The sequence below is a fragment of the Paralichthys olivaceus genome, chromosome 10 (genome assembly GCF_024713975.1).
Source record: "Paralichthys olivaceus isolate ysfri-2021 chromosome 10, ASM2471397v2, whole genome shotgun sequence".
In the NCBI taxonomy this organism is placed as follows: domain Eukaryota; kingdom Metazoa; phylum Chordata; class Actinopteri; order Pleuronectiformes; family Paralichthyidae; genus Paralichthys; species Paralichthys olivaceus.
The window spans coordinates 6,272,021-6,299,389 of NC_091102.1; the positions used below are offsets into that span (position 1 = coordinate 6,272,021).

General features: G+C 42.6%; 3 protein-coding genes across 19 annotated transcripts in view; 1 reads left to right on the forward strand and 2 right to left on the reverse strand.

Annotated features, from left to right (window-relative positions):
* Positions 1-43: 43 nt before the first annotated feature.
* cln5 (CLN5 intracellular trafficking protein) lies at positions 44-3,803 on the forward strand. The gene is made up of 4 exons (XM_020100701.2): positions 44-825; positions 1,464-1,638; positions 1,887-2,112; positions 2,693-3,803. Exons 1-4 carry the CDS (start codon positions 683-685, stop codon positions 3,178-3,180), a joined length of 1,032 nt encoding a protein of 343 aa, XP_019956260.2. The 5' UTR covers positions 44-682; the 3' UTR covers positions 3,181-3,803.
* fbxl3a (F-box and leucine-rich repeat protein 3a) lies at positions 3,587-11,392 on the reverse strand. Its single transcript, XM_020100700.2, has 5 exons — positions 11,096-11,392; positions 8,635-9,001; positions 8,365-8,487; positions 7,420-7,591; positions 3,587-6,981 (listed from the first exon to the last, which is right to left on the reverse strand). Exons 2-5 carry the CDS (start codon positions 8,998-9,000, stop codon positions 6,341-6,343), a joined length of 1,302 nt encoding a protein of 433 aa, XP_019956259.1. The 5' UTR covers position 9,001; positions 11,096-11,392; the 3' UTR covers positions 3,587-6,340.
* Positions 11,393-12,348: 956 nt separating this feature from the next.
* mycbp2 (MYC binding protein 2) overlaps positions 12,349-27,369 on the reverse strand; it is a 53,681-nt gene continuing 38,660 nt past the window's right edge. For 4 of the 17 annotated variants that reach the window (XM_069532663.1, XM_069532665.1, XM_069532662.1 and 1 more), the window contains 28 exons: positions 22,254-23,891; positions 21,951-22,120; positions 21,599-21,846; positions 21,336-21,503; positions 21,015-21,172; positions 20,721-20,920; positions 20,430-20,579; positions 20,182-20,345; positions 19,930-20,086; positions 19,577-19,801; positions 19,394-19,459; positions 18,950-19,189; positions 18,738-18,827; positions 18,562-18,642; positions 18,204-18,470; positions 17,295-17,578; positions 17,114-17,210; positions 16,876-16,995; positions 16,685-16,786; positions 16,467-16,595; positions 16,233-16,365; positions 16,009-16,112; positions 15,286-15,474; positions 15,089-15,196; positions 14,632-14,841; positions 14,442-14,549; positions 13,982-14,147; positions 12,349-13,720 (listed from right to left, as the gene is read on the reverse strand). In XM_069532663.1, the coding sequence (XP_069388764.1) occupies positions 13,605-13,720; positions 13,982-14,147; positions 14,442-14,549; positions 14,632-14,841; positions 15,089-15,196; positions 15,286-15,474; positions 16,009-16,112; positions 16,233-16,365; positions 16,467-16,595; positions 16,685-16,786; positions 16,876-16,995; positions 17,114-17,210; positions 17,295-17,578; positions 18,204-18,470; positions 18,562-18,642; positions 18,738-18,827; positions 18,950-19,189; positions 19,394-19,459; positions 19,577-19,801; positions 19,930-20,086; positions 20,182-20,345; positions 20,430-20,579; positions 20,721-20,920; positions 21,015-21,172; positions 21,336-21,503; positions 21,599-21,846; positions 21,951-22,120; positions 22,254-23,891 (5,888 nt within the window). In that variant the 3' untranslated portion in view covers positions 12,349-13,604. Of the gene's footprint in view, positions 13,721-13,981; positions 14,148-14,441; positions 14,550-14,631; positions 14,842-15,088; positions 15,197-15,285; positions 15,475-16,008; positions 16,113-16,232; positions 16,366-16,466; positions 16,596-16,684; positions 16,787-16,875; positions 16,996-17,113; positions 17,211-17,294; positions 17,579-18,203; positions 18,471-18,561; positions 18,643-18,737; positions 18,828-18,949; positions 19,190-19,393; positions 19,460-19,576; positions 19,802-19,929; positions 20,087-20,181; positions 20,346-20,429; positions 20,580-20,720; positions 20,921-21,014; positions 21,173-21,335; positions 21,504-21,598; positions 21,847-21,929; positions 22,121-22,253; positions 23,892-24,487; positions 24,593-26,050; positions 26,234-27,369 lie in introns of all 17 variants that reach the window. The other 13 variants (XM_020100670.2, XM_020100666.2, XM_069532661.1 and 10 more) reach the window with 10 other exon arrangements.

The window sequence follows — 27,369 nt, forward strand, 5'->3', positions numbered from 1 at the left end:
CGCCACCGTGTGGTGTAAAGTGTAGACCTCATAAACCAAGTGGTGTTCAGTGATAGTGAAGCAGAAGGAAAAATATAAATTAAATTAAATTAAAAAATCTACATTCTATGGAAAAAACAAGCCGATTAACACAATATGACAAAAGGTGCAGTTATACTTCTTACTATATTTTGTATTTTATTCTGAAAAACATTATTTGCAGTGATTGTTTTACTCTTGTTAGAAAATAATAAAAACAACAATAACAATAATAATAATAATAATACATACAAATATAATATTCATGTCAATATTAACATCGTTTATTCATGCACTTATTTATTTTTCTGTGAATTATTTTAAATAATATAATTAATTGAAGACACTATAAGAAAATTAATATCATACTTATCATTTTTATAGTTGTGTCAAACTTTGATCATCGGGCCTGAAAGGGACAGAAATTGTAAAATGATAAATTTGTGTAAAAAAAATTTAATTTACAGGAAAAAATATAAACTAATTTAATAAATTGCAATTAAAATAGATTCGGAATGAAAAAATGAAGTCTGTTTTATTTGTATTTATTTATTTCCCTGTTTGTTTCTTAGTATTTTCACATTTTAGTTTCTTCCGGATCATGTGATGTCGTGTGATCAACAAAAGCACGTGAGCGGGGAGGCGGAAGTGAGAGAGAAGGATCATGGGAAGTGAGTCGGTCGTGTCTGTAGTAAACAACATGTCTCACGCTGGGTCGGTTGTGTGTCTGTTACACCTGCTGCTGTTTCTTCGTGTCGGGGCTCAGCTCGGGGACAATGTCCGGCAGCGGTGGCCGGTTCCCTACAGGTACCGACACTCCTCCATTACTGCAGCGCGTTCCTCTGTGTGGCGTGACGTCATGTGACTGATGGTTAAATTCAGGTCCGGAGAAAGTTCCGACGACAGGAGATCGTTTAACTTACTGGTGTTTCACGTGTTTCACGTTTATTTAGCTGCAAACCAGACATTTGAATCTGTGCAGTCACGTTCACTAAGTAATTAAAAGTAGATCTGAGTTGAATCTTAACTACAAACTAAATTCAAGTAATTCAAACGAAAAAAAAAAAGTATTTTCTGCAACAAGAGTAGTACAGGTGAAGTTTATAATACTTGTTTTGTATGAACAGGTTTTACCTGTGGAAGAAACGAAGGTACAATCATGAACATTTCAAAAAAGTGGAAACAACTAATCTGAACACTAACAATGACTTTTGTAAACATTTTCATGGACCACCACCACCACACGTTACTTTAACTAGGTGTTGTGAGGTTGTTGAACTCTGGGGATTCATCGATATAATGTTTAGAAAGAAAGTTTAATTGTAAATAAAATTAATTATGCTTTTATTGTTATCATGAGGAAAGACCTCATGTGATCATAACCATGTAAAAGAAAAGCCTCTGTACTCGTATAAAACCTGTGGTGCGGTTCATGTCCTCCTCAGACGGTTTGATCGTCGTCCTGCTGCCGACTCCTACTGCGAAGCTCTCTTCCCCTTCTGTCCCACCGGAGACCGTGACGGACAGATTCCCTACATGAGCGACACTGATGTGATCTCAGTGTATAGACTGCAAACGCCTGTGTGGGAATTCAAGTTCGGAGATCTGCTGGGGAAATTTGTAAGTACGTCGATCCTCAGACAAGCTGGTGATGCTGCAGAACATCATTTAAAACCTTAAATGACAAGCAACATTAGTGCAAATATATATATATATATTTTAAACAATCTACAAAAAATAACCCAACAAATCCTGGAAACATCTGTGCAGAAAGAAAGTGCAAAAAACTCAAATGTACAACTATATTTAAAACTGTTCACACTTCCTCCTCTCATAGAGCCAGTATAATGTTTCTGATTGGTTCACAGCATATCATGCACGATGCTATTGGGTTCAGCAGCTCAGAGACGGGGGCCAACTACACCATGGAGTGGTATGAGCTGTTTCAGCTGGGAAACTGCACCTTCCCTCACCTCCGACCCGACGTTCACGCTCCTTTCTGGTGCAACCAGGGAGCCGCCTGCTTCTTCGACGGCATCGACGACCCACACTGGTCACAAAACGGCACATTGGAAAAAATAGGAGCAATAACTGGTGAGGACATATGAATACGAGTGGATGTGTTTTCGATTATTTATGAATCCACAGCTGAAAGTAGTCCCCAGAAAGTGCATCATTTAGTCATATTTGAGATTTTACTTGCTAAACACTTCCCAACTCTCAAGCTTTCTGAAGAATCAAAACTGTATTTTTTATTTCGTGTTTGGGGCAGAAACAGAAGCAGAATACAAATACAGGGCAGAGAAGTCAGAGTATTGAAAGATGGACTAACACCTTGGTTTGCATTTTACATTATTTCTTTTTTTACTTTTTGGAGACACAATAGCTCAGCTCTCTATTAGCAAGAAGGTTCTAGATTTGATGTTTCATTGGCATCGAGATGCAAAATTCCCACAGCCCAAAACATGTGGTGATTCCCATGCCCACTTCACCCCATTGCATTCTGGGAACAGCTACAAGACCTCTCTTGATCCAGAAAAAAGCAATTTCAATATCAAATTAACAGATAAAAGGATAATTAAACCTTCGAATGCAATTCTGGTTCTGTGGTACAAACACAAAGTGATATTTATTGGTGCTTTTGCTCGATACTCATTGTTTCTTCTTTCTCCAGGGAACCAGTTCAATGACATGGCTCAGTGGGTCCAAGACGACAACGAGACCGGGATCTACTACGAGACGTGGACAGTTCGCTCTGACCCCGGACCTAATGCCACAGTGTGGTTCGAGTCTTACGACTGCTCCCAGTTTGTCCACCGCACGTACAGGAAACTCTCGGAGCTCGGAGCCAAACTCTCCAGTCGATCACAGACCAACTACACCAAGATCTACCTGTACAGCGGAGAGCCCAGTTACCTGGGTAACGACAGCGCCATATTCGGTCAGCCCGCTCTGAAGAACCTGGCAACGGACATCCGTAAATTTTACCACACGTTCCGGCCGCACCAGTCGTTTATAGACTTCGCCATCAGTCTACTGGAGGCGTATAAAAAGGTTGTGCTGGACAAGAGCTTTTACCTCTACTACAACTTTGAGTACTGGCATCTGCCAATGAAACCTCCTTATGTGCAGATTACATACGAAGAGGTGCCTTTGCCTTAACGTCCCACCTGCATGAACGAATCAGTCGATCAACCGATCATCTAAAGTGCAGACATATGAGCAAGAATTAAAAAGCTGGAAAATGGCACATTTGAGAAGCAGAAACCAGTGAATGTTGCTTTTGTATTTTGATAAAGTATTTAAATGATTATTGAAATAATTGTCGACAGCCAAAGGAAATGTCTTTGATGGTGAAGATTAATGATGTTCACCAGCTGATTTTGCTCAGTGGTCCAGTATTTCTCACCATAATGCACTTGTTTGTATCCTCGAGGCCTCACAGACTTCTTCCTTCTTCATACAACAGACCTCTGACTTACTCACACACATTTTATGTAGCACGAGCTAATTATGATTAGCACTATGATGTGCTTCAGTGTTTGGAAAATAATGAAATGACAGTGAGTACATTCAGAAATTTTATTACCAGTACAGGATCACATATCCAAAACATTTGTAATTTCAAGACAGGTGACCAGTAAAGCAAAGTAGACAAAGCATTTGCCATACAACACTAAAGGACAGCATCATCAACACCAGTTTATTCCAAATAAAACTTACCGGAGGAATTACTGTCAACCTGCATCTTTATCATGAAAGATAAATAAACTTTCTGATCAGCATTCACGTGTTTAACTTATTCAACTGAATTTTTCCGATAAAATCAAATCAAGACAGAAAAAAGATTCTGACCAGAAGCGTTATTGAGACACAACCTCAGATTGAAGCTGCTGGCATAACCATTGTTAAATACACTGCACAAATTAATAGAAAATAATCAGGCGATATGTTACTGTACCGTTCAGATGCTAATGTACGAAAGCACAGACACTCAGCACAGGTATCTACTGCAGTGACCAGAGACCCATGCTATTGATAAACTATATAAGTTATCCTGCAAATGAAGTGCCTTAGTTTGTGTTACTGTTTGGCTTCATGAAGTGGCTAAATGAAAATGATGAATAAGAAAAAAGGAATGAAATCTGGCAGAAGTTGTAAAAAGCAAACATAAATCCTAGAGGCAAATAGCGACGTCCAAAAGTTTGTCCACTACTCGCAACATTTTACAAAAGCTACATTTTACAAATTGTAAAACATAAACTCAACTTTGCGGCTCTTAGTAACACAAACTGTCATAAGTCAAAAAGGTTGGATTTTGCAAGCAATTTGAAGTGCCCTCCACCCATTTCTACAGATCCCTTAAGAAGATCCTAGCTAGGGTTTTGAAGTTTTAAATTTTTTCAGGTGACTGTTAACTTTAGTGCTTTTCTGCTGCAAAACAAACTTCTCTTTTATACAAATTCTTAACATGATGGCCCCTCTCTGCATAAAGAGTGCAGGGTCAAATTCCCTAAATGGAGTTTGCTACATCTTTGTTTTAATCTCCATTATATTGATTAATGACATTCAAAAAAAAACTGTTTTGTAGTGAAGTCACAACTTTTGAACCACCTGCCTGCAACAAATCCACAAAGATGGAAGTGGAACTAATAAAACCAAAATCTTGCTGCTGGTTATAACGATTTCTTTCTTTCTGTATAACTAAAAAAAAAAACAAATGAATCACAAAAGCAGTATCTTCATCAATAAATTACACAGCCTGTCTTCTCTAGTGATAGAATGAAAAAGATCCATCAACCCAGACAGAGGGTGAAATAAAGAAACAAGTACATTTCTATTCATAATAATCAAACACACAGCGTTTTATATACAGATGCATTTGACTTCCTTCTTAAAGGAAAAAAAAATGTTTCACTCATCTGACTTGCCAAATCTCTATTTACTGAAATGGTTTGGATGTTTTTGGGGAATGGGAGCACGAAGGAAATCTGGAGAGACGGTGTTTGTTATGAGAAGGGTGAATGATCTGCTTCCTTTCCTGCAGGTACGATGTGATAACATGACACAGAGCAATGTGTGGGCTAACAAGGAGGGCAGATATTCACGACAGGTTTCGAGCTTAAGCAGGCAAATAGCAGAAGTTACAAATGAAACTTACATAGGAAATATATTCATTTAATGCACCTGCAAGACAATGTGATTGCGTTTGCATTCTCGGATTGCACTGTGAGCAAATAGCTGCAGAGACTCGTCTATCTGTTGAGTAAGATTCAGACGTGTCGGTGCAGGGTTTATATTTACATAGAATTATTTATCTGCTTTTTCTTTTTAAAAATCAGTAATTACAGATTCAGTACTTCAATATATAGTTCTTGGTTTCTGATCCCAGCACAGTGTCAACAATCAGCATTTAGATCTGGGTCAAAATAAGACAAGTTGATTACAACAACGTTTCATTGCTTTTGATGTCAAGCAGAAGGACTTGGTTTGTCCTAGTGATTATTTGGTATTCATGTGAGGTGCTTAGGAAATAAGCTTATTAAAAACAGAATATCATTTTGTCAAGCCAGTTGATGTACACTGCTGGTAAAAAATATCTGCAATAAAATAAATGACATCAATTGACATTGTTCACCTTCACAACACAAATATAGAAAGACCTGTAAATTTGTGTAAAATTAGGCGAAGGACCCAGTTTCTGCAAATCTAAGTGAACCCACCATCGACCCCTCCAGACACATCCTATATACAAATAACATTGCAGACATTTGGAAATCCTCCAATGCCATATTGTGTTAGAGTGCAGAGTTGCTGTCGCAGACTGGATTTAGGTAGGCAGAGTGGTAGTGTAACACCATGCAATCATGTACCTTATTACTGCAAAAGACATTAAAGCACACGCGTGCACACACACACACGCACCTCTCAGAAAATAGATTATCATAACCAGGCTACAATGTCCACATTATGTCAGTTTGCAGTTTAAAAATTGCTTTTTTTGTCAAATATTTCCTGCTGCACTGGGCTGTCGAGTGCCGTCTCCTCAATAGAAAAAGCCGGATTCCACAGTCTGTTTTCAAACTACCACGCAGAGATTACTGTGGTGTTTGCACTACATGACATTGTGTAGCAGTCGACTGCCGCACTATACCCCTGAGCTGCACTCTCCGCTACAAAGGGGTTCAGCAAGTCTATGCCCTCCATGATGGCACCAAACATTCCACTACAGCTGAGCATTTAAAGGCTTTTCAGTGCAAACATGGAGGCCATGTGTTCTGCGCCACATGCTTCACGTACTGAACTGCTCTCTGGATTTACTTTACCATGTCGGCATCATGTCTGGGAACCAGACCCGGCCCAGGTGCTTTGAAACCTCCCAGTGAATCTCATCCAGGGAGTACCTGTGATCGGGAATCAGCACCTCCTCCATGATAGAGAGCTGGGACAGCCTCCGGCCGCACATCTTTACAAACTCCACAAACGCGCTGCAGGAGACTTCGCACTCCCCCAGGCCAATGGCCGACAGCTGGGTGCAGTGCTTCGCGATGCGGATCAGCTCCTCGTCTAGAGGGCGCAGGCCGTTGGCGCACACCACCAGCTCCACCAGACGGGGGCAGTGGAGGCCAACGCGGCCCAAGACCTCCTTGCTGACTGAGCGGCCGAAGTAGAGGTGCGTGACAGGGATTTCCTCGTTGAAGAAAGGTCCAAACTCGTCTTCATAGAGAAAGAAGTACATGACCAGGTTGAATTTGGGCGAGTGCCGCACCATGGCATCCCAGCTGCTCTTTTTGATGGTGTGGAAGTGCTGGCCGGGGTTCTCGCTCACCACATCAATACGCAAGTGTTCCAGGTGGACGTGTTTCTCCGAGGAGAGGGCCAGCAGAAGTTCGTCACTCAGGAGGTGGTAGTTCAGTGCTAGCTCTCTCAGCCCGTGACACTGGTCTGCCACACACAGGATTCCTAAAAATACAGATTGTGGTTTTAAAACACAAACAAACTTTTTTTAACCAACTAAAAAAGACAGAATTCCTAAAAATATTTGCCAGAAGTTGCAGTTGAACCAACATCATTATCATAGCTGACAATTAAAAACAGTTCCAGGGAAAATGCATGTGAGAGGGGAAAACTTGAAAGCCGCACAATAGTTCATTTATAATATGTCATGTGATGTCTGCTCGTCCACCACGTGAACTGACAACATTGTATGAGAGCAGAGAGATAATTACACCAAGTGGAAAACACTTAAAAGCCTTGTGACTCAAAGCAGGAAATTAAAAACAAATGACTGAGTGCAAAGCAGGCATAGATTGAAAATGTTTGGCCACTAAAATAGAAAATAAGGACAAAGCTGCTTCTTATGTTGAGCAGTGAATCATAGGAGTCTTTACTGTGACCGACCTGCGGGGGAGACGTGAGGGCAGCTGCTCATCTTCAGCAGTTTCAGGGTGTCACTGTTGTTGGCCACCAGCACCTTCAGAGATGGGTCATCGACTGGCGTGTCGTCAATCTTCAGCGAGGAAAGCGACTTGGAGTTGACGAACACCACAGTCAGAGCCGAGATGAAGTGAGACTGTGGGAGGGGGGGAAATGATGCACTGAATTATAAATAACTAAGATCAGATATGAGATATAAGATATCAATGTTACATTTTTATTTATCTAGAAATTGGGCAAAAATGCACCAGAAGCCTGATTTGCACAGCACTTTGTCTATCTGCCTCTCTCCCATTCAACTCTATTGATCTAAATGTCCCCTTGATTAAGAAACAAGTTTATGCCCCAATCACTGGCTGTAACCCATGACCATAACAAACTCTACTCAATGCAAGAGGTTAGACAAGATGTCAGAGAAAAGCCAGGTACAGCAATTTCTGACATCTCTGATATCTCTTGAGCATGCAGATGCTCTGCAGATGCTCTGCAGATTTAAAATGTCCTAAAGACTGAGATGTACAGAATATCGGGAGACAAAAACTATATACATGTCCAGTGTGTGTTAAAAGTTCATCAACTCATACACACGTGTGACCTCAGTGTGCAATGTGACAAAATAAGAAAGTAACATCCTGCGTCCTAATGAGTCTGTGGAACTAATTACAAATTTGTCCTTGGTCGTGCACAAGAACAGACGCTGCTTTTCAGCACCGTCCTTAGATATGATGAGGATACAAAAGTTGTCCTTTGTACAAACACACTCAGCCAAACTTTAAGAATACCACTATGAAAATGCATTATCACTGTATAACAACATGAGGATGTAGGCTTTAAAAAACATTCTACTGACTTCCCTTTTGAATCTGAAGTACAGGACATCATAAAGTATTGGGTTTATGTTAATTATACCTTTGGAACCTCCATGAAACTTGGTCTGGCTGTAGAGATAAGCCCCAAGGTCTTCAGTGAGCAATTCACCAACTGTGAAAGAATGTCACATGCAGCCTCTGCAGACTCTGTACTACTGTCCACCTGGCAAGTACAAACACAGAAAACACGTGAAGGACATAAAAACACAGTTTAAATAAACCCAAATGGTGCTGGAGAATCACCAACCAAGATTCAAGACATCGCTTGTGTTGCATATTTCTGCACAGACAAGTGCTGCTGCTGTCTCACCTTGAAGCTGACATACTGCAGGTGGTTGGAGTGCCTCTTTATGATCTGCTTGATGAGATCTGGATGTGTGGCTTTCAGGTAAGAGCTTGCCGGCTGGTTGAGCTCGAATTCGAAGCATCTCCACAGCTCAGGCATGTGGAACGCCTGGTTCCAGCGCCGACACACCTGAGAGGCATACGCTCGGTCCAGTAGCGGAAGGTACTGGAAGATGTGGAGCAGGAGCTCCTGAGGCAGCAGCGCCCAGTCGCTGGCCGCCACGGCCTCTGGATCCTCGCTCAACTGCTTCCGAACCTTCTTGCGTGCCTCTGGTGGGCTTTTGCTAGAGGAGCCGTTGCTGCCCTCCTCAGCTCCTTTTATCCGCTTCATCCTGAAACATAGAGATGCAGCAGCTTGGTAAAATCCAACATGGCAAAACAAGTTAAGAGACATCACTTTATGTACATGATGTGTTATATTGACCCTTTTTATATTCATTTAACTTTTAAATTTCACAGACGGGAATGGAATTATTTACTACATAAAAAATTATTATCTTGGTGAATTGTTACAGCAACTTGATAGAAAAAAAGAGTGATACACACTATATACACAATCACATTTAGATAAGAACTCCTAGCTACAAATACACACATGGTTTACAACATTATTGCACAAGGGTGAAATAAAAGATTATTATGATGATAACTCAATGACAGAATAATAAAATCAAAGTGTTTAATTATGCTTGATTTTGAATGATGTGTTAACCTTAACATCAAATTAAAACACATAAGACTTTTTTATTTTTTATTTGTCACCTAAGATCCAAGAACAGTTTCAGTGCACATTACCAATTATTGTGCGTCTCAGTAGATCTACTGGAGCTATGGAACATCATTCTTCCAAGACATATTTTCAATTGTTTTTTATGATGGTGAAGTAGAGCGCAGTCTACTGTTTGTCCAAAACTGTCCATATGTTTCAAATGACTGCAAAGGCCACAGCACATGAGTCACAGCATTTTTACACAATGACACAATTCTGTGCTCCTGTGCGCCCTATGGACGGGGGGCACTGCCGCACTGGAAAAGACCACTCCCATCAGGACTGACATGTCATAGCCTGGAGGTGATCATAGGGGACAAGTGGAACTAAATAACATCCACAAAATGACACCATAGCACAACCACCAGACCCCCCCCCCCCCCTCACTGTAAAGGGCCAAACATTAATGTAGACAACGTGTGCTGGTGGAGAATATGATGAAGCATGACTCATCTGACTGTATCACTTTTTCCCCACATCTCTGCAGGCCGGTGTTTACAGTCTGGGCACCGCTGAACTCTCTAATCATCTGTGTGATGAGGGGTTAATGCACTGCAGGCCTCCTCTGACATCCCTCTCTGTGTGGATGGAGTGGGTTATTATTGCTGACACAGTGAGATCACATCCTGCACTGGCTCTCTGGAGGAGTGAGAGTTGCTCTGCTGTTTATCAACGTGCAGACATGTGCAGGGCAGATTTCTCTTTAGCCACCTTTGCTGTTAAACCACTGGTCAGCTGACTAATCTGTGCAGCTGGATCTCTGTGACCTCCCGGTGAACCCTCTTCTTTACATGCGTAGATCACTGAATCTGACTGGACAGGGCCTTCTGTGCATCATCACTGAGCATTGTGGGATAATACCAGCTTAGTTAGCAGTAGCATTCAGTTAACCTGTGTTACGGCATCTGCCTCAGATTTGCTCATCCACTCATTTATAGAAGATTCAGACAACAAGCTACGACCATAAGACTCTATGGTGACATGAGATTGATCAACGCATTCACCGTGTTACCAAGCAGCCAGACTGTCACTGTTACTGCCTATGTTTGTCTTTATTTGATTTTATATATAAATATGTAGTCTTAAGTTTTACTCCTTGCACTGTTTTTAAATACACTTACATCTCCAGTACCATCATTTTACAGGCTATGCTTCAGTTAAATATCTTTAAACCTGTATTTATATTTGGCTTCAATACTCTGCCTCGGTTGTTTGTGTCGTTCAATCACCTGCTTCTTCAATATGTCGTTATCTCCATTTATACACATCTCTATGCAGTAGTTCTGTTAGCTGGACTTTCATTTCACTGCAGTGAACTTATTGTTGACTCACTTGTATTATTCTTGTGCTCTTGTGTTTGACCATGTTGTATCTATCAGTATATCTGTCTGTGCAGCGGTCTGTGAATTGAGATTAAACGTGAAGTGGTAGGTTTACATCATTAGCTGGGTGGGTGTGCAGCTAGCTTAGCAGCACCGACGTTTGGGTTAAAGCGAGTTAGCGGGATTACAGAAAGCGACGCAGGGATTCACCGTTAGCTTGATTCGCTCACTAACTAGTAACCAGCCTCCGTGCGAGAACACAAACACGCGGTTCATTCACGTCTCGTTCCCCGCTGAGACACCCGGACCGCGGCTCCTGCAGGCGGACATCGTACCTTGTTGTTTACAGCTAGCTCGCCGTTAGCAGGGAAATCCGACAGCTGGCAGGTCGACGCTTCAGCCCGGGCTGGAGAAACTCATCCGCACCGGCCACAGAACGCGCATGGGAGCGCCGTGTCCGAGCCGCCCGACGGTGAAGCAACCGGGGGTGGGGGGGAGACAGAGAGGGTCGTTCACCGGGGAAGAACGTGACCACCTCCGCCTCGGCTGACCTAGTTCCTCCGCCGCAGAGCCGCTGCCTCCGAAATGGCGAAATGTTGTTGTGATGGCCGCGCTGCATCCTGGGAAATGGCAATGCGAAATGGCTGTTGGTGAAGATCGTGTCCGTCGGAGCGATGGCTCACTCGGTGTGAAAATAAAGTGTGCATGTTGTTTCAAAGACTTTTGATGAGCGCATGTTTCTGTGTCTTTATGATGCATCCTGTCTGCTGATCGATATTATATCAATATTCATTCATATATTTAGGTTTTGATCGTTGATTGTTCCACTATTTGATCATTTAATCATTACAAAGAGAGAAAATTGTGTTGTCATTAAGACTCACACTATATTTTTGGTCTGTGTTTTGTCATTTATTTGTGCTTTTATTATTTACTTTTATTCTGATATGAATCTATGAGTCAGAAATCAAGCGACACAAAGTTATGACAAAGAAACACAATAACGCTTCATGTTGTAGAAGCTGGAGACAGTGAATGTCATCTTTGCTCAAAAAAGGACTTAAACAATTCCCGAGTTGTCCCTTTGTGGAGGATGAGGCGAACACCAGATAACCCAGAGGGATCGTGAGATGATAAACAGACTGTAAACCAGGAGTTATTTTAGGCCACTCCACAACATAACATAAATACTTTCAGGATAATAACCTCATGATTAGACAAAAAGCGTTTAGCGTAGTCTTTAAAACAAGATATCACTTTTCAGTTCAGTCATGCTCCACCTCAACTTCATTCAATACTTCAATCATTTTCCTAATTTGGGATCAATAAAGTACATATCTATCTATCTATCTAGCTGCACCGACTCGAAATCCCTGATTCAGTTCAGACGTCAATCACAAATCAAGATCATGGACATTTGTATCACGGTTTCAGTGTGGCTCTTCAGCATCGTCACACTCTTATTTACTAAAAAATAAAAGTATACATCAACCATATATAGTTTAAGCTTGATTTGGCAGCATCAAGCAGGTGGATAAATGAAAAAACGAAAATGTGACCTCTCATTAAGAAACCACACAGTGGATACTTTGTGAAACAGAGAACCTGGTTTATTACCATTCAACTCCATCCACCACAGATATTACAGAGCAGATTCACAAGTATTAAGCTTTTTTATATAACAGCAGCTGCTTTTTTTCCACACTCTGTACCCCGGACCCCCACCCGACCCCCCAGTCCCCCGGCCTCCTACTTGGGGAAAAGCATTACAGGTGCACAAATTTTATTTGGTGTGAAGACTGGCCCCCTTAAAATCATTCAGCTGTAATCAGTCTCACTGTGAGGTGTTTTTGTATTACCGTAGGATTTGGTACTTTCTTTTTGCATTATTTTTTTAACAGAGTTGTAAATGGGATTTAAATCCACCATCGTTCACTGCGGGTGCCAGGCTCCTCCTCCTCATTTCTAGACAACATAAGAGATCTGACATTAAGAAGGGGGGGGGAATTACGACTCTCTACTGTATAAAAATGTACAGTGGCTTTATTGACATACATTCCATAGGTTAAACAGCTGCAAAATAGGAGGCACACCCAGTATTGCACTTCATTAAAATTTCTGGCTCAAAACATAACCCAGAATATCAAACAAAACTGAAGTGAAGAGTAGCAACTTCGGAATACAGCTATTTTTGAATAGTATCGTTATATACAAGATTAGATAAATCGTACACTATTTTCCGCCCCAAATATTTTTAACAGTCTTACCCACCAACTCGTCTTTTTTTGTCCGTCAACCCACGATGCACTTGACAGTGGAGGATACTGTACAAGATTACGAAAAAGGTTTACATACAACAATATTTTAAATTTATAGTTAGGAAGCTGGGAATAGGGCCTGTTCCTTTTTTTAAACCCCCTCACTGATCCACAGTTGCCTTTAAGCAAATTTATTTCATATTCAATGTTTAATCTTGTATTGTTACACTTCAGGAGGTGTGCAACTTCTATAGAAGCCGAGGGAATACAACGGCCGCATGCAAACACGTCACAAGTTTTTTTCTTTTTTTTTTTTAAATCTTGTTTTTTAAATTCTGTTGTTCTTTTTTTCCCTCCACCATTCAGGTCTCTCTGAATTCCAAAGGAGCCACAGCCTGTCTTTGTAGAAGGGCCCGGTTACTGATGTAGGTAGAGGGGCAGACCTGAGGACTCTTGGCATCGAGCAGAAACCTGGTCCAGTGTCCAGGAGACTCGACGGAGCAAGAGCCAAGCTTTGCGGCTGAGCCTCGGCAGCAGCCAGAAATCACAGTAGACGAACTGGTTCTCAGTTTAAGTCCCATGTTGTTTAGAAGGTGTGGGCATTCCTGCACACCCCACAGCCCAAGGCAAACTCCTCCCCCGTTGGTGGGTGAACCACATGCAAAGGGCACTCGGTGCCTTCCAGCTGTTTGCCTTTAGGGCCTGTGATAGAAGAGACAATAATTACATCTCAACTCAGTCTGTTATTTGCAGTCAATCATTGTATTTAAATTGTTATTGTCACAGTGGATTGCTAAATATTTGGGGGCACATTATATAAAACCACATGTAACATTTAGCTGGTTTCTCCTAGTCATGGATATACAGCTTCAGTTTGCAGAGCAATGCAATTAGCCATTTCATTGTGACTTTGGTGTCTGCGTGCATGAATAATTCAATACAGTCACTAGAATCATTTTGTACCTGCAGGACAATGGGGCAGCTCCTCCTTGGGGACACTGGTCATCCTCTGGAAGTCATCATGGCAAGCGTTGCAGAAGTGTGTAGTGCCAAAGCAGAAGAAAACGGCCACCGAGCAGCAGTACCTGCATTTATACTCCAGGAAGTCTGTGCCGTGCTTCGAGCACATCTGGTGAGAGTTCGAATGAAACATCAGGGTTGGGTTTATATTTTGTTTTATCAAAAACATGTTGGCACCATTTTAAAGGAATAGTTCCATATTTTGGGAGAGAAAGCCAGGTTAGTTTCCAGTCTTTATTCTGAGCTAAGATAGTCGCCATTGAATCAAGCTTCATATTTAGTAAACAGAAATAAGAGTGGTATCAATTTTCTTATTTAACCCTCAATGTGTTTCCAAAAATGCTGAACTGTGCCTTTAAAGTAGTTGTCGTCTAGCCAGGATGTTCAGTCATCTAACACCCACCTGTGCCCTGGAGACATCTGAGCAGGCTCCACAGATCAGCTCACTGGGGTCGTAGTCGTCTCCCTGTCCTGCCTCTGCATCACAGCGAGCCTCTCCACCAAAGTAGGCCTGGGGGAATAATGGATGTCATTAATTCTCTACACACAAACATGTAACTTCACACATTTTGCTTCTTTAGCTCACACGGCACCTTCTTGCACTTGTAGCAGACATAGTATGCATATCTGTTCATGGCAAAGCCTGCAGGGTCGTTGTGGAATCGCGCTCCTGGTGTAGTTATTGCCTCGCTCTTGTGCAGACCCTCATACTCCAGCCTCATCAGGGCCTTTCTCCTCACATCCTCATAGAGCTCCTTGATGGGGTCGAGTAGGTCCTTGATCACTGAGTGATTGATTTTGTTCTGAAGACAAACAGACGGCCATGTTCATAAAGTTTGTTCTGCTGAGTCACTTTACACACCAACATCATTTCACAAAGACGATAGTAAACAAAGAAGTCACGGTCTGCGTCACAGTAATCTGAGCCCTTTCAACAAAGCTTATAAGTAAACTGAACTCAATCCTCTTCGAGGCGTGGTGGAAAGCATTTTAAACCTCTTTGTTGCTAAATCAATCTCTTAAGTCAGACGAGCTCAGGTAACAACTCACCTTACAAATTGGACACAACATGAACCCGAACGTGATTCGGGGACCCAGCCAGCGATTTTCAAGAACACGGCGAGTACACTGAAGGTGGAACACATGAGTGCAGTCCAGCTGGGAACAGAACAAAGAATCAAAATGTTGAAACAAGGACAAATCTGAATCCAGGGGTGAAACTCATAGACAGACATATTTAGTAATACCTGTACTGCAGGAGCAGCAGAGAGCGCTTCTGTGAAGCAGATCATGCACATGTCGTCTGCATCCTGTTTCAGACAGCCGGTGCTCTTGTCACAGCCGTGCAGACATGGGAGGCAGGTCTCCTCGTTTTTAACCCCTCCACAGGGGTGGCCACATGCATGAGTCTTACTGCACGCCAGTTTAGAATACTCCTAAAGGAGAACACACAAGAGAAACTTCTGTTATTTCTATATCATATAATGTGCACTCTACTACACAACCTTACATTGCTTATTATGCTTCTTGAGTGTGTGTTTTCTTCACCTCATACATTATTTGTTACAGAATTATTTATGCTTGTGTTCTATCAGGTTGCAGTGGAATCATACTCATCCTATAAAGGTTTATAAATATTCTCAAACAATCTTACCACTCACCAAGAGAAGACCAAAATCTGTCTATCCTAATTAAGTATAGATGCAAATAATAAATTAAATCTAATTCAATTTAACAAACAAAGAGAAAAACAGTTTTTATAGAATGATAGACAGGTTTTTATAATTTTGGAATAATTTTGTTTTCTTGTTATTGTTCTTTAAGCATGTGTTTCTTTGTGAGCATTTGTTGACATGAAAACAAGTTTTTAATAAAACAATAGTTTTAATAGATATGACAAAGAGTAACAGAAAGATGTGCAGACAATAAGGTTTGGTTGAGTTTTGTTGTTTATAGTTGATGTTGCGTACTTGACAGTCGGGGTCTGAGCAGACGCTTCCCACTGCAGACAACTCAGTGCCATTCCTCGTTCCACAGAACCTGCAGGCATCAGAGCTGCTGGAGGCTGGTTTACCTACAGAAATATTAAGATTCATCAGGATGGGTTTACATGTGGTAAAGGAAGGCTCGAGGAAATGTTGTAGTTGTGACTGCAGTCACAGAGAGACAATGATAATCTCTAATTCTGTGTTACCTGTGTGCTCTCTGAACTCCACCATAGCCTTCATAGTCTTTGAGTCAGCCAGAGCCATGAGCCAGAAGAGCTTGGTTCTCCCGCAGCCTTCATGCAGATCCACCTTTATGGCCTCCTCTTCCTCCTTGAACACCTGAAAGCAGTCATGAAATTAAGTTATAATATCAGCCTGATCGATAATCCACATTCCTTCTGTAATCTGTTTCACATTATCTATATTCAAGTAAAACAGACCTGTCTCTGGTGGGAGCGTGTGCGTCGGTGCAGATGGAGGAAGCGGTCACAGTCGGTGCAGAGGTTGCCACACATGTTACACAGTATGATGGCTGCTGTCTCGCCGTCGTCGTGGTTGTCACACATAGGCTACGGAAAGAAGCAGAGGATGATTATTACACATTCTTTTGATTATCTATCAATTATTTTCTCAAAGTGTAACTTTTGGCCATTCTCACCATCTGCTTCTGCTGTCCGTCTTTCCCCATCCAGCGACCGGAGGACAGTCGATCCACATGGTCCTGGTCCAGCACACACAGAGATGCTAAGGCCAGCCACAGCTATGGGGAAGAACAGGTAATGATTACCTAATGTATATTTGTTTCTAACACAGGTAAATGTTCTCATATGATTAAATCTGAATTCATACCCTTGTGGTGGCGATACAGCGTACAGGGGACCGATGCTCCTCCTCCATTTTAGTCAGTGCTATAATGGTCTCAGCTATTGCATTTTTGGTGACTCGGGACCAAGCATCTGAAAGGTGGCCCTATAAAATCACACACAACTCTATTAGAAATACTTTTTTTAGTCTTTACAACAGATATTACAAAATACAATATACAAATGACTAAGACGAGAGATCAATAACACCACCATGGACTTACAGCTGCCATGTCTTTAACCAGCTTTATTATGATCTCTGCGATCTGAGGAGGGGTGGAGCCTTTCATCCACCAGTGGCTCTCCCCTCTGCGGATGTAGCTGAACACAACAGGAAGGAAGAACATGAGACTTAATGTCACAAACCAAGTGAATTTGCGTTGTGATGACTCTGCAGAAACTCACCTGGAGTTGAAGATCATGGGCAGCGTAACGGTGGTGACCCCTTTACCCGCAGCCGTGCCAGCCGTGCCAGAGATGGTGGTGCCTTTGGCTTTCAGCTGCACGGTGAGGGCTTTGGCGATGCAACCCAGAAACATGTCAAGGATGCCGAGCTTGTTCCAGTCGCCCTTCTCCGTAGAGTGGATGATGTCACTGATGTCTGCCGGTGGCAGAGCCTTCACCCCGATGATGCTGGCAAGTCGCACAGGTGCGACCTCTGGAAGGACCCGCCTGAGCAAAGATGTCACCTGGGAGGAGGCAAGATCAGAGAGTAAACCAGAACTTTGAATTTGTTTTGTTTTTTTATCAAATGGTATTTGCTGAAATGTATACATAGAAAAATATCTTATAAAACAATTCTCAAAACTCCACAACCACAGTGAACAATATTTTGGTCCCAGCTGAAATTTCTTTGTCATTAGAATTTGGTCGCCACACAAGGCTCTGATTTGCTCCATAATAATATTTTTTCTTCTATGCCAATTTTAAATTACACATGTCACAGCTATTAAAGATTAAAAATATTACCTTCTATCAGCATTGAGCAGTTTAACAAACAGATGAAGAACCAAGCAGAACAAATCATTCATCGCATGACATCATCAATGATAATTCCCCTGTAAGTTAAACAATTATAGAGCAATATGTTTTCTTTACTTGATCTTTTTAGTTTTTTCGAAAATTAAATATGTGCGCTCTTAAGGACACAATATACACATCTCTGCTGCCAGTTTCATGCTGTTCCACTAAATGACAGTTGGTGGCAGTGATGTGCCAATAAACAGGTCATGAATGAAAAGATGATAAGAATGAAATTAACTAATGAAATTAGCTTTGAAAACATTTTGTCTGTGTGTGTGTGTGGTTGCCCACCTGTCTCTGTACACGTGGGGAAGCCGTGTGCAGCAGCGAAAACAGGTCTTGCATGAGTGTCAGCTGCTGAGCGAGGTACTGGCGGCCCACGTTGGAGCCACTCAGAGCCAGGACCATGGACAGCAGCTCAAAGCAGTAGGCATCTGAGGAGGCGTCATCGTCACTGGGCTGAGAGTTGGCGTTCTCTTTGCTGGAGATGGCGTGCTCCCACTCCTCCCTCACACGCGTGGCCTCCATACGGATGGCCTGGACGATGTGGGCGCACACCTGGAGTTGAGAACACATGTTAGCTCATAAGAGGGCAGAGGCAATAATAATAATTCATCCTGTTGAATGAACAGAGGAACTCATTATTTACCTGTTTCTGCAGGTTGGTCAGTTTGCTCCTGCTGAAAATGATTCCCACCATGTGCTCCTTAAGGTCTGCATCAGATGGAACCTATTCACAGGAATGCAAAGAGTAAAACATTAGGGTGAAGGGCACCAAATGAGTCACTTATTGAAACAGGTCAGTAAAACTATCAGAATTCAGACCTTATCTTCTCCCTCTGGCGACGAGAGCAGATTTTTCTCCTCCTGTTCTGGAGTCGGTTCTGCATCTCCACAGATTAGTTTTCCAAAGACCTAAGGGTACACAATAAATTAGTAACAGCATCAAAAATGCAATTCCATTTTCAAACAGACAGGTAGAGTGATAGATAAACAACTTGTCAGCTGATTGTTTGGCTGAAGCCGTTGAGACAGACCTGTGAGGTGATGAGGCGGAAAACTCTGAGGGTCTCAGCCTCGCAGTTCTTCTGCTGGGCCATGCTGGCTGAGATCTGTCCAGGAATCTTGATGCTTTCACCTTCTTTCCAGCCAAGAATCTTCACCTGCCGCACCCTCAGGGTGTTTTCTGGACCTTTCAGTTCCACTTTGATCACATGATGATCTCCTCCAGGGAGCTCACTTGTTACCCAGCCCATGTGACGGGAGTCAAGGTCAACCTGGAGGGAAAAGTTGTATAATTTGGAAGGCAGACAAAGCAGCAGCAGGACGCCACAGGTCATCTCTTAGTGTTTTGAAAATGGCTTCAATGTACTGAAAGTGGCTGAACTAAAAACACTCATGGCCAAGCATGTTGACTTCAAACAGACTCTTTAAGAGACAAAGAGGTTATACTCCATTCACATGTACTTGATTTTACCCACCTGTTTAATCCTGCAGAGGTCCTCTATTGCTTTTCCACAAAGGAACGTCACTGCTGTGACTTTGTTCTGTGAGGAGAAAAATAATAGCTTATAAATACATTATCATCATCACATGCATTCTGTCTGTTATTTTGCATTTCTATTATAGCTGTTAAGTAGTTTTTAATTTGAATGTCTCTTTACCCCAATGTCCCTGGAGTTGTCCACGTGAACAGACACGTTGGAGGCGTTGATGCCTTTCACACAGCTGATGGTGATGCTCTTGGTTTTGTTCTTGTCCTCATCTCCAGATTCCCAGAATGTCTCTGTGGAGCCGTCTGTCAGGCTGCCGATCATGGCAGGACGACTTGATGTCTTGATGTCCACCACACTGGTCAGATCCTTCAGACAGGTCACCAGGCAGAGATCCTATCGTCACACAGGGACAGATTGCGTCAGAGCAGTGTATGACAGATGAATAACAAACTGAGGACACAGATCTGTTAGTAGTTTTTTTGTTGTTTTTTTTAAATAATGAGGTGAGGGGGTTTTCCTACCTGGCTCATTGCTTCGTAGCCTGACTGCACACTGATGTTGAAGCTCTCCTCGCTGTCTCCATCATCCGACTTGGACAAAATATTGTTGATATGATGGAAAACATTGCTCTGGTGGAGGAACTGGTGGTCCGACTGCTTGAATTTGAGACTCCAGCACCTAAAAAAAATGCGAACCACAAACATTAACATTTCAACATAATGAAAACAAAACATTTGTTGCTAATAAACTGGCAAATATCTAGAAAATTCTACCTTAGTGCCATCTGCTGAAGCGAGCTGCCACTAGGAAGTGACATCATGAGGTCAGAGATGGTCTGAAGGAGGCGGTGGAAAGTGTGAGGGAGAGGATGAGCTGCCTCCCCAGCGATGACAATATCTGACAGAGGGTGTTCACAAACGCCAAGGTCTCTTTCCTGCTGAGTACAGAATGGAGATATTCAGGATTAAAAGATACAACAACAAAGATAAAAGTAATCAGGCATGATTTTTGACCTCGTTACCTGTTCCACAATTTCTTTGTTGCCCTTATTCTCCTCATCTTCCTCATCCTCTGGCTCAAAGGGTGATGGAGTGAGAGATGCTACAAAATGCCAAAGGATGTCGTGCAGAGAGGTGGTCTGGATCACATTGCACAGCAGCCAGTTGAATGCCTGACAGGGACGCCAATCACTCCAATTAGTTGTACACAGAGACAATACTATAGCCAAATTAAATTCTTATTTAGTATTAATCTAAATGATTTAGCTCTGAGCCTGAGACAGATATTGCAGACCAGATAGCAGTTACTGTACCTCCATGGCAAACACTCTGCAGGCAGATTTCCTCAGTGCGTGCCTCATGGCCACCTCCAGGCCCTCCAGGTCATGGTGCTGGATAACGAAAGCCAAGACAGGCCACTGGAAGTTCCTCTCCCCCTTACTGAGGGAGCCGTGGGCCGAGATCAGCCGAGAGAGCTCTGGAGACGGGTGCCTCAGCAGGGAGGAGCCCACCTCTGAACGGGGGGGGGCAGAGAAAGTCAATGTATCAGATGACGCCATTTAACACTTAGAGTCACATATTATTTCTTAACAGTTACTGATGCTTACCGGCATCACCACTATGCACCCTGCGTCTGGGTACAGCTTTGACTCGGGCCGGAGAAGGTGAGTGTTGCTTGTCGTACTCGGAGGCTACGACTGAGTAAGACCTCTGAAACACCGTACGCTTGGCCGTGTCGGTGTCTGTGATTGGACTGGTCTCGAGACTAATAGAGAGCCAATAGGGACAAACACAGATACCTACTGTTAAACCTCAAATCGAAAAATCTTTGAAGATATCAAAATCAGCATCATCTGGAATTTAGCGTTAGCACATAAATGAAGTCAAGTTTAAGAAATTAAGGAAATAGCACGATTAAGATGTTTCACCTGGGGGGCATTGATTTCATGTTCGTCTCAGGTTCCTCAAACACATTGGGGCAGGCATCAGGGGTGACTGAAATATAAGGTGCAGGAACAGATGTAGAGCGCAAATACCTCATCTCATCTTGGAAGAGGTTATCATCTTGGTAGGACCCAAAGTTCTCTGTGTGTTGCCTGGGGAATATAAGGAGAGTGACTCAAATCATTACACAATCACAACATATTGGCAAATTTTTTTCTTACCTATAAAAAGGCAGCCTATTATTTACCTGGCTAGTGTCTGCAGGTAAAGGCAGCCCATTTTATTGGGCAGTTCGTCCGACACGCCCTCCTTGAGGCTGGGAAGCAGCTGCGAGTGCAGGGGCCGGGGAGGGTGGTGGCACAGCATGCTGGGTTCGGCCGCACTGCTCAGGGACAGCAGGAACAAAGCGTTTGCCCGAATCACCTGGTGGGCTTCAATTGTGGGCAGAACCCTCGGGGTCTTCACTTGCAGGGGTTTCTTCCTTGACTGCTTCACCTGGCAAAGACCACACAGACGTTGTGAAAAAGGCACAGAGTGTTTCTAGATAAAATAGATTTAAGAGACTTAAATGCCAAAACCTTGAAGCAGCAGTAGGGTACCTTTTCCCTGGCAGCCGTCTGTTTCTCTCTGAGGTATTTTTCCCGACAGCGATCGCACACCAGGTACCAGGTGCTGCCTCCTATGCCTCCATCTCCACAGTTACCAGCCCAACCACCACAAAAGTGGCCAATACTGTTGTAGCCCTGGCCTCCAGCATAGCGTCCACACCCTGTCACAGAAACACAGAGGAAGGATGTTTAAACATAAAAAAATTGATGCTACTTGAATTAAATGTGGAGTGTGAAAGTGTCATATTATTTGAATGACTATGGTGCTTATACTTAAAACATAAAACTTCTTACCTGGGTGAGCTTGTCTCATGTGGTAGGTGACAGGATACGGGTGAGATTCACCACACAGCTCACAGATGGTGTCTTTCTCCGGTCCACCCATGGCAAGCTGTGCCATCTCTCCAAATAGATTCCCTCTGGGACGCACGTCTGCCTTCTCCCTCTTCTTTTTCTCCTTCTTTGACTTTTTACCGTCTTTCTCGTGTTCCTTCTTTTTTAAGATGGCGCTGGACCCTGGACTGGGGAAGATCATGTTCTGAGTGGCAGCCTTGATGGTAGCCATTGATATGTCCTCCCAGAAGGCGACCAAATGCTGCAACGTTAACGGTAATATCGACTTTACCCTCATAGAGGGATGAGAATTCATCTCGTAGGAAATGGCCTCCCCTTTTCCATCTTCACACTTCTCTGGCAATGGGGGTTCCTTCAACATGGACAGTACCTTGTTTTTGTTGATGCTACCCATTTTAGAGATGTCAGGGCCATGTGGAGCAATGTTAAACATGTTAAGTGCAGAGGAAATCTCTAAAGAGTGTCGGTTCTTTAACTTACTTTCCTTCTCCTCAGCACCCTGTCCACCCAGGGAGCTGCGGATTGGGGCGTGCTCTTTGGTTAAGTCTGGGTTGAACTTTAGGAAGGATGAGCAGGCCATAGCATCATGGACAATACCTTCATGCCAGAGGAATGCTGCGAAGACTGCTCGCGCACATTCAGCCACAGAGGGCGACATGGCCTGTTTGGCAGGCTCTGTGACCCTGGATGAGCTCTCGCCTTTAAAAAGGGGCCCAGACTTGTCCTTCTTCGGGCGCGTGTGTCGACTGGAAGTTTTGCGACTGACTTTAGGTGAAGAGCGACTCTCAAGCTCTTCTTTCACCGGAGCTTTGCCAATGCTAAAGTGCACCTTACATGAGCCTTCCTCTGCATTACTGAGCTCCACATTCTCATCGTTGCCCTCCTCGTTGGAGAGGAGCGCACTAGACGTGCAAACCTCCACTACTTCACTATGGAGGTTCTCTTGGGTCACATGTGGAGAAGGAACACGGTTCTCTGCATTACTGCTAACACCTTTGTTTGGATCTTTAGGAGATAGTTTGGGCTTGGGGGAGGTAGATCGGCCTCTAAGTGGCTCTGTAAGTGGAACTTTCTTCTTTCTGAGTGTGTCTGGGTCCAGAGTGTATGAATCTGATTTGGATCTCTCTCTGGGAGGGTCAAGTCGGGCTTTGGAAGATGGACTCACTTTAGGTGGGAGGTTCTTGTCGTGGTGGGTTGAAGAGGAGTGCTGGGAGGAAGTATTGGAGGGACTCAACCTGCCTGAGGACGATACAACTTTTTGTTTTGGAGAAGAGGAGCGGGAGCCAGGGTTTGGGGACTCAGCCCGAAGTCCTGAATTTCTCCCGTCTGCCTTTAGAGCTTGCAGAGTGTTGTGATTGGGCGAATGTGAGCGACTGTGAGAGTCTGATCTCAGTTTGGCTGTGTCTGAGCGCAGGATGAGTGCTTCGCTGGCTGAGATTCCACCCTCACCCGTCTTGCTCTTGCTCTGTTCAGATGACCGGCTTCCTCGACTTTCCTGTTTTGGCGAGCGGTTCTCCTGACGGTGTTTGGAGGCTGGGGACATGGGTCGTGCACCAGACATCAGGCTCCCTCGTTCACCTAAAAGTTTTAAATTCAAACCGTTATATCGCAAAACAGTGCAGCTTCAGTGGTAAGAGTTTATCCATTTACTGCAACTCAAGATTGAAAAATCAACATCTGAGTGACAAAAAATGTAATGTTAAAAGGATAAGGTCAAGTGAAATGAACGGCAGAAAGACAGATAAGTCCCAAATGTGGAGGATGGTAAAAATAACTGCTTTTAAAAAACAAAATTTAGCAGTTGGGTTTTTCTGCCAGCTTTGTTTATTACCAGACAAACTGATATGGATGAGAATAGCTAGTGAACTATGGAGGAGTTAATGAAAGATGAATTCCAGCCCAGTTCTGGGACCTCTCCAATTGGACCAAGCCTTGGTCTTGATCAGAAATCAGGCAACTTGTCTAGTAACTGTAAAGTCAATTAGTAGAATTTAAACTTGTGCTTATTGGGTACTGACTTCTGTATAGTTTAGAAGGTTAACTTAGCACTAATAGTTTATGCCCAGACTGTTATTATTCACAAGCTCAAGTACAACACACTTGTCTTTTTTTTCCGGAGTTCCTGCCTACCCTCTGCTCAGTCTGAGGGAGGCGTGCATGCTGTGATTACCCACCCTTTTGCCTCAGAGCGAGAGATGAGAGAGCAGTACCATGCCCAGCCACAGACACACTGCTTTTGTGCATACGCTCACGAGAAGCGAGGCTGCGAGATGAACCATCTACAGCGGAAAACAGTGGAGCAGGTAAACAAACAAGCCACGGAATGCAAGGCCACCGCAGAGAGAAAGAAAGCACAAAGAGGCAATGGTGGTCAGGTCAACAGGGTGAGATAGAAAGAAGCAAAGAGGTCACGTTAAAATGAACGAACAATCAATAGATAGGAAAGGAAACTGATAGATACGAGGAGAGAACACTTAATGAAGAAAAAAGAAATGATAGAACCCTGAGGTATCATGGAGAAAAAGAAATCTTCCTACTAATAAAGGTGCCAAAGGTGTTAGATACAATGCATTCAGTTAGCCTCCAGTTTGAAGAAGACCAAGACATTTATAATGCGCTCCAGAAAGTTTAGTTGAACATCCACAATATGAATAGTTTTCTGGCACAACCTTCTGTTATCCTGTGAATTGGTTTAAGGGATTAAAAAAACAAACCCAAAGTATATCCAGATATATTAACCAAAAATGTAACCTATCCCAAGATAATAGCACTCTACAAATGCAATTTTTTTTAAATAAAGATCCCTTCATTATTTCTTGAGAAAACACCCTATCTTGCAAGGTTAAATAAAAAAATCCTGGATCCACACTTGAATTTAATGGGTTCTTCCCTGACCTGCACCGCATCGTCCCACCAAGTTTTATGGTGATCTGTCCAGTAGTTTATGTGCAATGCTGCTGCCTATCAAACATACCAGTGGCATGAAGGTGATAAGTTACTACCAAGAGGATTTTTTACGCCATGACATCTCCATAAGAAAAAGAAATAGGTGAAGAAAAACTAAAATAGAGAGAAAATAGCAAGACAAAGAAAATGATAGACTGGAAGAAAGAAAGCCTTACAGAAAGTTACACACACATTTTTTGTGATTCTGTTGTTGTGTTTTTTTTTTTATTTGAAATATTCAGTGAGATAGTGAGGGTATGCAAATTTGCTGTCTTGGAAATTTAGCGTACAACTATTTTGTTGTTAACATTTGCAGTGAAGCTCTGGGCTGGTTCAAGCAGGAAATGAGAGGTTTTAATTATGGAGGATGCAGATCCAAAGTTAAAGCAGCGATGAAGAAGGTGAAGAAGAGGAGGGAAAGGCCCATTGAACAAGAAAGCAAGCAGAAAAATAAGTATCTCAGCCTTTTACTTCAGCACATGGCAAAAAATATCCATTTTAACAAGAGGATTAGTCTAGTATTACAGTTTAAAATCTTGTTTTCAAAAACAAGTTGATATCACCTCACTTGTTTTTTCATAAACAAGATTCAAACATTGAATAATAGACATTTTAACTTGTTATGGATATTTCTGCATCGTAGAACATAACTGCACCGTTATGTTTCACACATCGCTGCTCATCCTCCCCAGAAAAAAACTACGAGCAAATTCAGAAAACAAAAAAAAGCTGTGAAGAGAAGGAGCTACACCTGTGCAAGCGAGCGCTGTCAGAAAGCAGGACAGACTTACTCAGAAGCTGTGGTTGTGGCTGAGACAGTTGGGAGGGGGATTGTCCAAACACAAATGGGCTGTGGACAAGGGAGGAGGAGGAGGAGGGAGGTTGAGCGGCTTGCTCAAATACGGAGGAGGAGGGAGCTGCTGAGAGGAAAGGCCCAGACTGAATGGAATTCAGTATGGCACTCAACCGGTCACCTGTAAACATGGAGACAGAGGAAGGGGAAAAACTACAGCTTATACTAGGGTATGAGGTTTCCAAAAGGGGGGTGAGGGTCATTCACTATTCATTTTTCTATCAATTGTCCAATCCTCTCCCATAACATAAGAGATGTGTAGAATGGGAGGAGCTAATACAGATATCCGATGTTCTGAAAGTTAAAGCTGTGCTTATTTTCTTTGTGGAAATAATCAAGTGATGGGCAACTGAAACTCTGCTGGATGAAGGAGAAGTGACGGAAAAAACAAAAGGTGAGCAGCTGTAGGAATTATCTGGTTGTTTAATTTTAATGTTAAAAATATAAACGCCTTTTGGTATATGGAAAAAACTAAAAGATGACAGAATTACGACTACTTTGACAAAAAGCATCCAATCACCATGGACACAATTAATTTGCATGCACTGTTAAAGTGTATGCAACAGAAATTAAGCTAAAGATTACACTTTGTAAAAACCTGATCATCTTATATTATGTGATTTTAGATAAATTCAGCAGCTATGTTTTTAGATTTTATTTAAGCTTAAAAGAAGCAATCCAGGTAAACTATGAATGTCTCTCCACAGCAATGTCGGCTGATTTAGTATTTATTATTCACTATACTGAACCAACACACTTGACTTCAGAAATAAATCCTTCCAGATCTAGCAGCTCCTCCCATTTCACAACTTTATTAGAGGAAGGATTGAAGGAGGGGTCAATAGGGGTCTCCTCAGATTCTTAAGAATCTCTCTGTGTGACCACACCAGAGGATCCAAGGATACGCAGTTACGTACAGGGGGAAAATTCACCACTCTCCACATCCTGTATTTTAGGCTGATGCTGCACCAGTACACATTCAAAACCAAATGTTTGGGATTTAAATACGTCCATCTCTCCATGTCAAGTAACCACTTAAGGTCCTGTCTGTTTTAGTGGCAGCCACTATGACACTGAAATTATTAGTCACTGCAATTTTGAAATTAGTTAAATGAGTTAGAAATTAACAGCATGTTAGCATTCTATGGAGCAAACAGATTCAGGAGTATTTCCATCAACCTCTAGACGTGAGTAAGACCGACACAGATTTAAATTTAGTGTCGTAAACACTTGAAATAACAAGTGTAAATTGGGCCT